Below are 16,125 nucleotides of genomic sequence, written 5' to 3' on the forward strand. Positions count from 1 at the left end.
CAAAGAGAGTCTTTTTTTTTTTTTTTAAATAGTTTGTTGAGTCCTTCCTAGATGCCAGGTGTTTGCTAGGTCCAGGTGATATAATGATAAAAATGTGAGAAGAAAAACAAAATAAAGTGATTTTGAGTGCATGTGTGAAAGTTAGAGAAGACAGACACATTATCTGCAAGAAATGATTTGGTGTTTATCAAGCATCATAATGGTTATAGATAATTACAAGTAAATGCTAACAAATGAAAAATTTTTTCAGCATGCTTAAAATTTTGTTATTTATTAAAATTTATTCACTTTGTATCCTAGCTATAGCCCCTTTCCTCATCTACTTTCAGTCCCAGCCTTGCTCTTTCTTCATCCCCTAGTCCACTGATAGGGAGATCCTCCTCCCCTTCTGTCTGACACTAGCCTATCAGGTCTCATCAGGACTGGCTGCATTGTCCTACTCTGTGGCCTGTTAAGGCTGCTCCCTCCTGAGGGTGATGTTGTCAGAGAGCCTGCCACTGAGTTCATGCCAGCGACAGCCCCTGATCCCCTTACTAGGACACCCACTAGGAGATTGAGCTGCCATGGGCTACATTACAGGGGGTTTAGATCCTCTCCATGCATGGTCCTTGGTTGGAGTATCAGTCCCTGTATGCCCCCTGCACCTAGGATTTTTGGCTCCGTTGGTCTCCTTTTGGAGCTCCTGTCCCCTCCAGGTCTTTCTATCTCCTCCTTATTCCATAAAATTCCCCGGACTCTGCCCAAAGTTTGGCTATGAGTTTCAGCATCTTCTTTGATAACCTGATGCATAGAGTCTTTTAGAGGTCCTCTGTGGTAGGCTTCTGTCCTGTCCCCTGTCTTTTCTTGCTTCTGATGTCTATCCCATTTGTCATTCTGAATGAGGATTGAGCATCTTCCCTAGGGTCCTCCTTGTTATTTTGCTTCTTTTTGAATATAGATTTTAGTATGTTTATCCAATATTATATGTCTACTATCCACGTATAAGTGAGTATATGCCATGTGTGTCTTTCTGTTTCTGCTTACCTCACTCAGGATGATCTTTTCTAGTTACATCAATTTGTCTGCATATTTCATAATTTCCTTGTTTTTAATTGCTGAGTAGTATTCCATTGTGTAAATGTACCACAATTTCTGTATCCATTTCTCAATTAAGGGACATCTAGGTTGTTTCCACATTTTGGCTAATACAAATAAACCTGCTACAAACATGGTTGAGCAAATGTCCTTGTGGTATAGGTGAGCATATTTTGGATATATGCATAGGAGTGGTATAGCTGGATATTGAGGTAGTACTATTCCTAATTGTCTGAGAAACTGCCAGATTGATTTCCAAAGTGGTTGTAGAAGGTTACATTACCACCATCAATGGAGGAGGGTTCCTCTTTTTCCACATCCTCTCCAACATGTCTTGTCTCTTGAGTTCTGGAACTCACTCTGTGGAGCAGACTGGCCTCAAACTTACAGAGATCCAACTGCCTCTGCCATGCAAGTACTGGATGAAAGTGTGCAACAGCTCTGCCTTGCAGAGAAACTGTCTTAATATATGAGTGATTTCAGTATATTAAAGATGGAGATATTAGCTGATAAGAGATTAAAATACACTACAACATGCAGTTTAATTGATTTAAGTTCTCAAATATTTGTTCACACCATTGGTTTGAGTAAACACTTATCTGCCAATTAGCAAGGAAATGTCCTGGTAAAAGTTGTAAAATAAAATGCAGTTTTACTCAAACCTAAGCTGACTGTATGTTTGAAAGTCAGTCAGTGATTACCTGAAATCTTTATACCATTTTGTATTTTCTTTGCTTCACCCGAAATATGGAGCACTATAAAAGGACATTAGAGTAAATTGTCTGCACACCCTCTCCTAAGATTTAAATAATGTTACAATTATTTGTAACTCAATAGGCTCGATCTGTATAAGTTCTGCTGAACTATATTGAGTTTGTGCCATAGACAAGTGTTATATGAACTTCTAAACATTCCTAACTGAGAACTGAAATTGTTTAAGGTTTTAAAAATTTTCTCATCAAATGTATTTAAAGAGAAGTTCAAGCTTATAAGTATATTTATACTTGTATTATGTACAAATACATAGAGTAGCAGTCGTGGTTTATTTCCTTTCTTTAGTGTGCCTTGTACTAAATGGAGCCAGGGAGATTTCCATCCAGCCCTACTATTTTTTTTTTTTAATCAGTTTGTCTTTTGTCAGGCTGATCTTAAAAATATCAGTGTTTGTTATGAAAAAAGGAGTAGTGTTTATTGGTAAAAGTCTGTCAATCACATAATTCACATGATCTAATTCAGTGTATAAGGATTTTTCAATGATATTGAAAGTTTTCAATGCATTTGTTTATCATATAACAATTTCTCTGATTTTCAAAATTGTAATTTTGACAGGTGAAAATCGATAAGGATGTTTAAGAGCTGGTCAGCCATTTTGATTCTTGGATTCATCCTTCTGGAGTCTGAAGGGAGGCCAACAAAAGAATCAGGATATGGCCTTAAATCCTATCAGCCTCTCACAAGACTACGGCACAAGGTAGGCAAACCTGTCAATCTGCTCAAGTGCCTTCTATTTGTGAACTAAAAGATTAGATGTGAGTTTTCTATTCATTTAGGGCCACTCATTTCTGAACATGCTTTCAATAATTTTTATTGTATGTAATTTGAAGCTTTAAAATGGGAAATAGCAGCAAGTGGCCACCTACAGTTTGGTAAATAAAATACTTTCTCAGTGATGAATAGGTGTAGTCTAGTTATAGAGCGCACTTCACTCGGTAGGTACTGGGAGATGGGGTAGTGGTTAAGAGTATATATTGTTGTTATAAAGGACCTGAGTTTGGCTCACAGTTTATTGGGAAAGTCACATCCACTTGATACTGCAGTTCCTGGACCTAGCAACCTCTTCTGGCTTCTGTGGCACTTGCCTACACATGTGCTTAAGCCTACTGGGTCACACATACATAAGCACATAATTAAAAATAAAAGTATTCATTAAAACACACCATCAATACTTTTTCCCGAGGATAAGTAATGATTTATATACCAAGAGTTAAGAGTGAGTCAGTTAATTTCTATTACTTTCATACAATCTTTAGAGTATATTAAACTACTAAGTATTACTTGCTCTACAAAGATATATATGCACAGTCACATACGTTGGTGATGGCAAAATTGAGCTTGAATAGAAATTTGAATTTATTAAAAAATCATTACATTTTAGGTTTCTTGATATAAAAATGAGAAGTGTTTTAGAGAGTATAGTTTTTCATGTTCAACTTTTTCAACCTTAAAATAATCAACAGTTTGCTTTTATGATGTCACATATCTAGTAAGTATTAGCTGTGCACTATTTCTTTGCTTTAAAGTGTATATCCTGAGGTCAGAAACTATATCTCTGCCTTTCCTGGTGCTGTGTGCATATGGGACACTGTTGGAGTAAATTGTAGTAGAGGGTTGGGGGTAAAGGGCTGAATTATGTCTCACTGGCTTTCTACAAAATACAAGACCACGAGTTTGTGCATCACTGTGAACATTTCTGAGAAATTCTTCACTTAAAATTACATGTTAAAATAACATATACTCATGTAGGCAATTTAATAGATTTTAAAAGAAAAGATATAATTAAATGAAATAAGCTTGAGAAGAACAAAAATTGCTATAATGTTTTTGTCATTATATGTCTATTTCTAAATCACTAGGAATGACATGATTGTTGGTATATAAAAAACGGGGCAGAAATTCTCATGAAAATACATCATTTTCAACAGCTTTCTGTGGCTCCATGATTAAGCTACAAAAGGCATTTAGTAAGGGTTTGTATGTATGTAAACCTATGTGTGCTCATGTGTGTGTGTGCATGCTTGTAAGAGGACATTTAATAAGAGTGAAAGAAAACAAACTGATCAGACCATGGGAAGCAAGAGAGAAAGTACTATTTCTGCTTCTGGTTCCAGTTCTGAGTTTCTGACCTGAGTTCCCTTAGTGAGCAGCTGTGATTGGACAAGTAAGCCAATAACACCCAAGTTGCTTTTTGGTCATGGTGTTTATCAGAGCAAAGAAAGCAAACTAACGCAACCTACATGTTCAGTTCATTTTGAAACAAAAAATATAGGACTGATTTGTCAGATCATATTGAAATGGTACAGATATGAGCAAATGCATACATATTTCATCATCTGCAGCTGTATGTACCCGAAAATGTGATTAAAATTTGTCTGTATGTTGTAGTAAAAATGAGTGACAATAAACTTGCCATGCTAATTATAGAAACCTTAATTATGCTCTACAAATAAATGTCTGGGAGAGAGCTGATTGTATGTTTTACTAATGTGTTTATCCCACTACATTTACGCAACATCATCTGAGGCAATTCATTGGCACTCAGTAACGGCAAAACGCTGTCAACTAAATCCAAATTCTGCTTTTATTTATCACGTTTTAAAACAGACATGTAGTGCTTTATATTGCAGAAGCTGTTTTCCTGCAAATTGTCATTTGATTGTGTCGTAGCCTGAGACACAGGCCTGCTCTTCTTTATTTGGTTGATGTTATTAAAATTCAGAGAGGTGAAGTTGCTTTTCTAAGAGCAAGAGAATGCAAAAATCATCATCAATAACATAAGAAAAATAAGAAGGCAGGGTAGGCTATGTGGAGTTCTCCCTAAACTTAAAGCAGCGTGACATCTGAGAGAGAAACATCTGCTTTTTAGATTGTTTCCCTTTATCCCTCCAAAGCAAAACAACTGCATTTTCATATTGTTTTCTGAAGTGAGATTCTACTGACGGTGGTTTTAGGTTGGCTTAAGACAGCATTCTAGCAGAGACTCAGTTGGAAAAACAGAAATCACCAGGAATACAGATGATTTTGTAATCAGAAATCTGCATTTTAGATATAGTACAATAACTTTTGGCTACCATATACATTGTGAAGAATTTCCAAATTCTGAGACATTGGTAACACTTGAGAATCAGTGCAGATGCAATTAGCATATGGAATCAGATGCCACTCCACTTAATTCCCTGTATTAGGTCCTTTCATTGTATCATGTTTAATTTTTTAACTTTTATTAATTACTCTTTATTCACTTTGTATCCCCCCATAAACACCCCCATCCTCCCCTCCTAATTCCATCTTCCTTCCCCCTTCTTCAGGAATGCCCCTCCCCAAGTCCACTAATAGGGGAGGTCCTCCTCTCCTTCCTTCTGATCTTAGTCTATCAGATCTCATCAGGAGTGGCTGCGTATTGTGTTTATTTTATACTACTAACTTTATTTTCTATGTTAGATTTTTAATTGTATGTACATTCTCATGGATGAATGAATTTATGGTTATTTTATAGATAAGGGGATATGATTTCATGGATGTTTAGAATATTTTTATTGTACTGTCATCCAAGATTATAGATTAGGATTTTAAAATAGAGTTTAAATAATTTAATACAAATTTAAAATAAAATGAGTGCTTTCATGGCTTCTCTGCCATGAATTGACAACTTTGGTTACATTCTCATATTGTGCTTCTTGCAAAAGTGGGATTACATGTTTTATTGTACTTTTTCACTTTATTTTTAAATGTGTGGATGTTTTGGCTGCATCTATGTGTATTCATCACTTGCCTGTTTGGTGTCTATGAATTTCAGAAGAGGCTATTAGAACCTCTGGAACTGATCAGAGATGATTATAAATCACACACAGCTGCTGGGAATAGAATTAGAGTCGGTCACAACTGCAACAGGTCCTCTTAATTGCTGAGCCTTCTCTCCAGACCCTGGAATAGATGTTTTGATCTCTTTGTGATTTAGCTGCATTACCCTTCCATGCCAGGTTAAGTCTTTCCTTCACCCCTTCATTTTTTTTTCTTTGCTTTCCTTTCTTCACTCCTGCCAAAGTGTCCTTGCATTGTCAGCATGTGCACCACAGTACTTAGCTGTATTTTAATGGTCAATATCTGTAAAATGCAAGATGCCAACTAGAACAAGCTACATCAGTTCAAATACACTTGTCTGACCTCTGTGTGTCCTTCAGTTTCATTACTACTTTTCTTCTTCTTCTTCTTCTTCTTCTTCTTCTTCTTCTTCTTCTTCTTCTTCTTCTTCTTCTTCTTCTTCTTCTTCTTCTTCATCTTCCTTTGAGACAGGGTTTCTTCTGTAGCCTTGGCTTTCCTGTTCGAGCAGGCTGGGCTCAAATGCACAGAGATCTGTCTGCCTCTGCCTCCCCAAGTACTGGGATTAAAAGAATGCTCCACCATGCCTGTCTTCTTTACTTATTTGTTCATTACTTATTCATTATTTATTACTCATTACTACTTCTTTGAGTTATAAATTTCTCTTTTCCAGTAGTAGGATCATTTACAGTTTCCTGAAACAGACTAAACAATCAAGCAGGAAGAGTAGGACAGAATCCTTGGAGACACTATGGCACTTTCCTAGAGACATTAGGAATATTTTATCAATCCTTTGATCTTCTCACCCTATGAAAGTATAGGACTTTCTAAACCTTCTGGTATTGTGTGTATGTGTGTTTGGGCAGCAATGAGTTTGACTCCAGTTCTGGTCTTTTACTGGCCAATGAATAAAGTCTTATCTCTTTGCATAATAACCTCTCTGTGGAAGCTTTTCAGGGTATAGTAGTCTGGGTTGACATTTGTGTTCTCTTAGAGTCTGCATGACACCTGCCCAGGCCCTTCTGGCTTTCATAGTTTCTGATGAGAAGTCCGGTGTGATTCTGATAGGTCTACATTCATATGTTACTTGGCCTTTTTCTCTTGCTGCTTTTAATATCTTTTCCTTGTTCTGTAGATTTAGTGTTTTGACTATGATGTGACGTGATGTGTTTCTTTTCTGGTCTAGACTATTTGGTGTTTCTGTAGGCCTCTTGTATACTTATGGACATCTCTTTCTTTAAGTTGGGAAAATTTTCTTCTATGATTTTCTTGAAAATATTTTCTGGACCTTGGAGCCTGGAGTCTTCTTTTTCCTCAATCCCTATTATTCTTAGATTTCGTCTTTTCATGGCGTCCTTGATTTCTTGGATATTTTGTGTTTGGGACTTTTCTGATTTCACTTTTTCTTTGAGAGAAGTATCAATTTCTGCGAGTGTATCTTTGGCTCCACAGATTCTTTCTTCCATCTCTTGTATTCTGTTGGTGATGCTTACCTTTGTGGTCCCTGATCTTTTCTCCAAGTTCTCCAGCACAGGAGCTCCAAAAGGACCAAATATATCTGGGCACAGGGGTATTTTCTGATACTGACACTCCACCAAGGACCGTGTATGGATATAATCTAGAACCTTTGCTTGGATGAAGCTCGTGGTAGCTCAGTAACCAATTGGTTTCCCATAGTAAGAGGAACAGGGACTATTTCTGACAGGAACTCAATGGCAGGCTCTTTGACCTCTCCACCCCCCAAGGGAGGAACAGTCCTGCTAGGCCACAGAGAAGGACTCTGGAGATACCTGATAAAACAGGGTCAGATGAAAGGGAAGGAGGTCCTCCTCAATCAGTGGACTTGGAAAGGGGCAGGGAGAAGATGAGGGAGGAAGGGTGGGATTGGGAAAGAATAAGGGAGCAGGATACACCTGGGATACAGAGTTAATAAAATGTTGCTAATAATAAAAAATAAAATTAAATTAAAAAAATAACCTCTCTGTGGGTGCCTTGCCCTATTCTAGCAGGTTAAAGAAAGGAACTTGTTGAGAAAATCAGGTAATATTGTGGCCTGTGAGTTAGGAACAGAGGAGCATATTTGGATGAATATTTTACAATAACTGAAAAATCTCCCAGAACTCTCTTTTACCCTATACCATGGCAAATGGTAAGCATTTAACTCTCCAGCTTGTCTGAAAAACAGGGTGAATGCTATCTTCTCTTAATTATTGAATCATGGAGCAAGGAGTAGAAGAAAGCTCCTTTTTATGTTAAACTGTTGAATGTGGGTGTTGTGTGTTATCTCAGTGCGCTCCCTGCTTCTTCTTACAGATAAAGAGAAAACTAGAACTCTTTCCCATGCCTACTTACACAGAAATCCTATGGGATAGTTTTTCCCTGTTTTTTTTTTTTTTTTTTTTTGTCTGTTTGTTTCCTTTTCATTTTTGACTCTTTCTGATCTTCACTTATCCTTTTTTTTTTCCCTTATACCAATTGCTTATATATAATTTCCTATAACAAGTGGCCTCCTCTTATTTGGATAACCCATCGTATGCATGTATTGACATTAACAAATCTTAACAGGCACTTAACTGTCTGAGTACACACCTTCCCTCCTTTCGCACCCATCTTCACCTCTTCTGTTCTATAGTGCCGATCATGCTGTTATTGTATTGGCTGATGGAAAACTGTATTCCACTCAAAGCAGTGTTCTTCGTGTGTATCTAATGGGATCACTTAAAGTCCCTTAAGTGTTTGTATCTCTCTTTGACAAGAGTGCTATGTCCAGCTAATCTGGCAAATTGAAGTTGATTTAGGATTTTTTTTTTTTTTTTTTTTTTCTGAAATCAAAGTATTTCTCTGTGAGGATCAGTGTGTGAATGAAGCAAAGAGTGTGAAAAATTTAATCATTCATGAGATTGTAGCTGTTCAGAGTGACATAATATAATTCAAAGAACTGATTTGTGAGATATGATTTTTTTTCTTTTTCTTTTGTACTAACTCTGATAGATGTTGCCTAATGGAAAGCAGCAGGAGAGAAGCATAGAGAAAGAGATAAACATTAAAGGGACCTCAGACTCCCAGAGCTCAAAAGCATGGACCTCTAAAGGAACCAAGACCATTATTTCCTTACAGGAAGACTGGTGGCAAGTCTTAGAAATTGCCTTGCTGCTAGCAGGAAATTTCAGAGAGATGATTTAAATGCTAATTGATTTTTCTGAGGTCAAGAAACAATTTGGATTTCCTCTTGAAAGAAAATCTGAGGGCAGGGCTGAGAGGAGTTAAAAAGTTACTGTGAAGAATTAGTTAGCTAAATGTTAAAGGACACACTAGTTACAATGCACGCATAAATTTATTCCATACATATAAAGAAAGTTGAATATGATTAAGTTTTAGAATTGTTTCAAATAAGTACTTTGCATTTGAAATGTGAGGATTTTTAATGCATTTTTTTTTCTCCAAGGAAATCAATCCCAGTATCAACTAACGCCTCCTCCATCTAGTCATCTGATTGTCCAAGAACTGATTTCTGAGTTTTTTTTTTTTTTAATTTCTGAGTTTTACAACCAGAGGACATTAACAATTCCGTAATCTTTATTGATATAAAAATTGAGTCTAAGAAATATCATGGGTTTTCACAAAAATTCCTTTTCTTATATAGAAGGAGAAGAGTGCCATGACCTCTAGGCCAGCCTGTGCTACAAAGTGATATTTATACCATCTTAAGTGTGAAACCTTTGTTGAATTCATAAGCAAGAAAAAGTCTTCTTCACTATTTAAAAGACTGTGTAACACTTGCTTAGCATGTGTTTTGCAAAAGTTACAGCCATGCATGGTGGCTACCTTCTGGAGATGTGATGTGTGATATGTTGGCTAGAGCTAACAGTAATGAATTTCTACTTACTAGTGAGGGTGCAGATCTAAAAAAACTTCACACAAATATAGACATGCAGAAAAAATGATAAACATTTGAGTAGCAATATCTTCAGTAGCTCAGGGGTAATGATTACTTCACTATAGATGTGTATTGAGATAACAAATTGTGTTTTAGAAGTGCACATTTTTTCACAAACATGTCAATAAAAATGAAGAAGAAGAACATATAAAATAGAATTTTTTTTAGAAATGTGTTCTGCTCAGATTACTGGTAAGTATAGATTTCTTTTAGTCTTTTTATTCTTATGTTAAAAGACTAAAAAGGATGTCCTTATGATATTATTGAGTTTTTTTTTGTGTTTTTCCATTTTTTTAAATTTATTTACTTATTGTTAGTCACATTTTATTTTTTATTTTTAAATTATTGTTTATTATTATTAGTTACATTTTATTAACTCTGTATCCCAGGTGTATCCCGCTTCCTTATTCCCTCCTACTCCCACCCTCCCTCCTTCAGCTTCTCCCTGCCCCTTTCCAAGTCCACGGATTGAGAAGGACCTCCTCCCCTTTCATCTGACCCTGTTTTATCAGGTATTTTCAGGACTGGCTGCAAAGTCCTCCTCTGTGGCCTAACAGCACTGCTCCTCCCTTGGGGGGTGGAGAGGTCAAAGAGCCTGCCATTGAGTTCCTGTCAGAAATAGTCCCTGTTCCCCTCCCTTACTATAGGAAACTAATTAGTTATTGAGCTACCAAGAGCTTCATCTGAGCAAAGGTTCTAGGTTATTTCAAAATGGTGCTTTTCTTACCTCTATGATCTCATATGAGATTATGTTACTTAAAGCTTTAAAAATACCTATGCATTGAAAAAGTACTGTTTTTCCTTGAAATTTCAACTATTGAAATGCAAAAGTGTGATGAATTATCATTCTATTTATTCTAAAATAGAATGGAACTAAGAATGTATTCAAAGAAAACCAAGTATAAAGCACATTAAAATTAAACTGGCTTGTTAAGAATCCAATATATTCCATTATACATAAGTTTGGGTAAATATAATAGGTTTCTTTCACACAGATATGTATTTATCTAAATACCTGAGTCTCTTTCTGTTTCTTAGGCACTCAATTAGTGCCTAAGAATTAGTGTGTGTGTGTGTGTGTGTAGTATATGACTTTTTCCTGTTCTTTCAGAATAGTCATTGATCATTTCACGTATGATCACCAGAGTATTAAGACATGGGTATTGTAAAGTATTATTGTCATTGTTTTCTTTTCTTTTCTGTTTAATTTCCAAATCTTAACATGACTGCTAATTGTTATTTTTTTTTTTTGTGGGAAAAATGATGCAAGATCACATATAAAACTCATCTGAATCTATATTAATTGAGTATATTTTACTACCACATATTTAGAAAACAAATACTTGAAGTATATATATATATATACTTATATATATAATATATATATATATGCTTGGAATGTGTGTGTGTGTGTGTGTGTGTGTATAATACAAAAAAGCATGGCTATAATGTAAAGAAAAGATATACTGATATGACCTTTAAAATTATTAGAATTTCAAATTGGCATTTGCAGTCATTACTTCAAATGAATTATATATTATTCCTTGCATTTTTAATTCAGAGATTACATTCTGAATGCAATTAGAAAAAATTCTGTATTACAAATGGGAATAAATCTCTTAATTTATGAGCTTGATAGTCACCATGTTTCAGTGATTAAAAACCTTGTAGTATGTAGACAATTGAAAGGTGATGCTATTTTCACTTACTGTTATTCTTTAGAATTGAGCTTTCCTGTTTTTTAGAATTATAACAATAGATAGATAACATGTTCTGTATACATATAAATATATATACACATTTACATACATGCACACATAAACACAAACTGCAGTTAGGAAAAGAGAGGGTGAAACCCACAGTCTTTATTAAACGTGAAGCAGGGAGGAGCTTTTACATGAAACTGGAACCCATATGTCTCACCTTTCTGTTGTGTTCTACCTTCTAGCCTCAAGCAAACGTTTTTCTGCATGTATTCTTTTACCAGAAAAAGCACATTTAGTTATTGTAACACATATTTGTTAAGAGCCTAGTACATGCATGCATTGCACAAAAGATTCCATATTGAATTCTCCATAACTCACCTTAATTTATCACATGGCTGTTAGTGAAGTGAGCATCTCAAATGAATTGACTGAAACCATATTCAATGAAAATGTGATTCAATATGTATTGAAATGTGTAATAAGGCAAGTGTCTCTTAGGGAGAGCCAGCACAAAGTTTGCTTTATAGTAAGCTGTCTCCAGGAAAATAAATGAGGCAATTAACTGTGTAAACAGGCTTAGATTAAAGGTGTTGAGCTTAAGGATTCTGGCTGAGAATGTATTTATCAACTGGGTGGATTAAGCACAGGACCTTCTTCACCAAAGGAGCTGTCAGCCATTGTAATAGAGATGTCAAATAATAACTGTCTGTTTTAATGAGCAGTCAGTCCAAAGTTTGCTCAAAAATTTTAGAAGTATTACTGGTTTCTCTTCCTTTTATCACAGTTTTTAGTAATAGATTTCAATCATAGGACCAGTGTAGGTTAACAAAAAAAATAATAAGACAATACATAGATTCCTATACATTCACATTTCTGTCTAAATAGCCTTTCTCTGTTATTTGGATGGTGGAGCAGAGTGGTGCATTTGTGTTCAAATTTGTGTTCAAATTTTCTGGTTCTGTTGCTCTCCTTGTGGAGTTCCTGTCCTCTCCAGCTCTTACTATTTCCCACTTCTTCCATAAAATTCCATGCACTCTGCCCAGCAGTTGGCCATCAGGCTCAGCATCTGCTTTGATAGTCTGCAGGGCAGAGACTTTCAGAGGCCCTCTGTGGTAGGTTCCTAGTTTGTTTCCTGTTTTCTTCTTCTGGCTTTCAGAGGCCCTCTGTGGCAGGTTCCTAGGTTGTTTCCTGTTTACTTCTTCTTCTGTTGTCCATCCTCTTTGCTTTTCAGGATGGGAATTGAGCGCTGCACTTTGCCTATTCACACTTCTCAAAGATGATTTGTGTTTTCATAATTTTAACACTCTACATAAATGGAATCACTTAGTAACTGGGTTAAATATATTGGCTTCTTTCACATAGTGACATGCATTCAAGGTTTCTTACTAGACTTCATAGTATATTTCTGCTTTATAATTAAATAATATTCCTTGGCCTGCGTGTACACATTTTATGTATTCATTCACCTACTGAAAGTTACTTTGTTCAGTTCATAGTTTTTAAAGAAAACTGCTGTAAATATCAATCTATATGTTTACATTTGACTGTGGGTATAAATTTTCATCATGATTGCTGGTCCATACAGGAAGTATGCATTTACCTTTGAAGAAATTGTTAAACTATATTTCAAAGTACTATCTACAATGGAGTAGAGTTCCCCACTTTTGCAAGAATTTGGAATTTCACTTATTCTAGAACTGTTTTATATAATTGTTTTTTATTACTTTTTATAATATTTTTTATTTATTACTTATTACTATTATTTATTTATTATTTATTACTATTTATTCACTTTGTATCCCAGCTATAGTCCCTCTCCCTCATTACCTCCCAGTCCCACCCTCCCTCCCTCATCTTCTCCCATGTTCCTCCCCAAGTCCACTGATAAGGAAGGTCCTCCTCCCCTTCTACCTGACCCTAGCCTATCAGGTCACATCTGGGCTGGCTGCATTGTCTTTGTGTCCCATTTTTTTCTTTTAATTTTTATTAATTACACTTTATTCACTTTGTATCCCCCCATAAACCCCTCGCTCCTCTTCCAATCCCACCTTCCCTCCCCCTTCTCCAAGCATGCCCCTCCCCAAGTCCACTGAGAGGGGAGGTCTTCCTCTCCTTCCTTCTGATCCTAGTCAATCAGGTCTCATCAAGAGTGGCTGCATTGTCTTCCTCTTTGGCCTGGTAAGGCTGCCTCCTCATCAGGGTGAGGTGATCAAAGAACAGGCCAATCAGTTCATGTCAGAGGTAGTCCCCATTTTTTAACTGGATTACTTGATTTGTTGTTTAACTTCTTGAGTTCTTTATATATTCTGGATATTAACCTTCTGTCAGATATAGGGTTGGTGAAGAGTCTTTCCCAATCTGTAGGCAGGCATTTTGTTTTGATGACAGTGTCCTTTGCTTTACAGAAGCTTTTCAGTTTCATGAGGTCCCATTTATTGATTGTTGCTCTTAGAGCCTGTGCTGTTGGTGTTCTGTTCAGGAAGTTGTCTCCTGTGCCAATGAGTTCAAGGTTCTTCCCCACTTTTTCTTCTAACAGGTTTAGTGTGTCTGGCTTTATATTGAGGTCTTTGACCCACTTGTACTTTAGATTTGTGCAGGGTGATAAGTATGGATCTATTTGCATTTTTCTACGTGTAGACATACAGTTAGACCAGCACTATTTGTTGATGATGGTATCTTTTTTTCTATTGTATGTTTTCGCCTTCTTTGTAAAACAATCAGGTGTTCATCAGGTGTGGGATTAGAGGGACATGAAGGGGACAGTTACTCCACAGGGAGACTAACAAAAAGAAAAGTTCTGAGCCCAGGGAGTCCTGCAGAAACTGATGCACTAACAGAGGACCATGCATAGAGAGGGTCTAGATGCCCTGCTCAGATGTGGCCGCTTGGCAGCTCAGTCTCCATGGTGATCTCTGAGAGAGGGGATCAGGGGCTGCCTCTATCATGAACTAGATTGACTGCTCTTTGATTACTCACCCCTGATGATGCAGCCATGCCAGGCCACTGAGGAAGAGGAACCAGGCAGTGCTCATGAGACTTAACAAGCTATGGGTAGACAGAAATAGTGGAGAATTTCATCTTTCAGTGGACTAGGAGAAGGGGATGAGAGGAAGAGGAAGGTAGGTTGGGCCTGGGGGAGTTGAGAGAGGGGGCTTCAGTTGATAAATATAATGAATAAATTCTGAAAAAAAATTAAAAAATTAAAAAAATAAAATAAAAATTAAGTTTCAAGAGGCTGAAAACGTTCTAGGTCTAGGTTAGATTGTATGGAAGCTAGAAGCTTCTCGGACTAGGTCTAGGTTAGCAGACAGAGCCAGTAAACCTCTGAGACAACAGTTGAACCAAGAGATTAAAAGTTCCTTATACAATAACTGTCATGTGTTTTGATGGCGAGGGTTCAGATCTAAAGAGCTAAGCTGGTGCCAATGAACTGTTAGGCTCACTCATTAAGTCCCCACTAAGAATGGAAATGAGACTATGCTAACTGACAAAGTAAATACTAAGTATCACTCAACAGAAAAATACGTTAACGGGACAGGTGGGAGAACTTGGCTTTACAGTAAGAATTTGATGTTCAATTAATACAAATAAAAACCACCCAAAGATGACAGCGCTTAAGTTAATTTTGCATGTTTATTTGGTCTTGTTGTCTCTGTAATTGCTTTAATATTTTTAGATTCTTAGATGATGTTTTTGGCTTAGTAAATCTGGTTAGTAAAAAATAATTTCAAATATCTTTCAAGAAATGCCAACACTTCTTTATAATAAGGTGTTATTCGGGCACTCAGTCTATTAGAGAGAATATTTTTCTACAGTAAGGTCTAATTTCATCAATTATCAGTATATTTATGTTGTTTTGTTACTGAAATACAATAATCAGACAAGAGCCATTTAGAGAAGGCTTGCTTCTGTGTACAGGCATAGAGGTAAAAGTATGTAGCAGCTGCTCTGCAATCAGGATGCAGAGACACTCCATGATTTCTCCTCTCATTCAGTCTATGACCTTGCCCTGCAATAATGTTGCCCACATTTATGATGCATCTTCCCACTTCAGTTAACCCAAGCTGGATATTGTCGCACAGTCATGTCCAGGGCCTGGTCTCCCAGGTGATTCCTGACCATGCCAAGTTGGCACTTAAAGTAAACCACCCCATTGGCAAATACTATACAAACTCAAGATCAAAGCCCATCCCAACAAAAATTATTGGACAGCTAATTAAAATTTCCCTTTCTCAAAGAGCATAAATACATGCTAGAGTGTCAGTCCTGGGTTTGTTCCCAGCACATCAAAAAATAAGGTGGTTAAGTGAGTATGAACTACCATAGTGAAAGTCTGTTTTGTATAAATTAATAAAAAACGTTAGAAATTTTGGTGTTTACATTATGTCAAGACATAAATATTTAAAGAAGAAAATCTATAATATTATGTAGAATTAAGAACTCAAGTGCATATATAAATTAGCTTATTTATATTTCTTGTCAAAAATATTTTTTTTTGTAAATGAAATGATAAGTTGGTTTATGGATTTAACTACTCAGGTTTACTCGTGAAAGATAGTACCAGTACTCTTGACTGTAATAGGTTACAGACAATCTGGCTTTAAAGATACCATATTAGCTGTTTCAACACTATTTTGGGGGCCTTTTGCAAAGAAAAATGAGCTTAGTCCTTGTAGGCTACCTTCATACCATTCACTCCATTTAGGGGTTTGAGGGATTGAGTGGGAAACAGAAACCAGATTTCTATGGTGGAGTGCTTCTTTTATTATCTCTTGTACTTCTTAATTTTCCATGCCATTCTATCCTCGCTAA

General features: G+C 36.4%; 1 protein-coding gene across 1 annotated transcript in view; it reads left to right on the forward strand.

Annotated features, from left to right (window-relative positions):
- The window catches only part of Fstl5 (follistatin like 5), a 687,984-nt gene that overhangs the window by 68,030 nt on the left and 603,829 nt on the right, over positions 1-16,125 (forward strand). The window contains exon 2 of the mRNA XM_055596667.1: positions 2,404-2,545. Within this exon, the coding sequence (XP_055452642.1) occupies positions 2,420-2,545 (126 nt within the window). The 5' untranslated portion in view covers positions 2,404-2,419. The remainder of the gene's footprint in view (positions 1-2,403; positions 2,546-16,125) is intronic.

This window comes from Psammomys obesus, unplaced genomic scaffold (genome assembly GCF_907164565.1).
Source record: "Psammomys obesus unplaced genomic scaffold, mPsaObe1.curated_primary_1811, whole genome shotgun sequence".
NCBI lineage: Eukaryota > Metazoa > Chordata > Mammalia > Rodentia > Muridae > Psammomys > Psammomys obesus.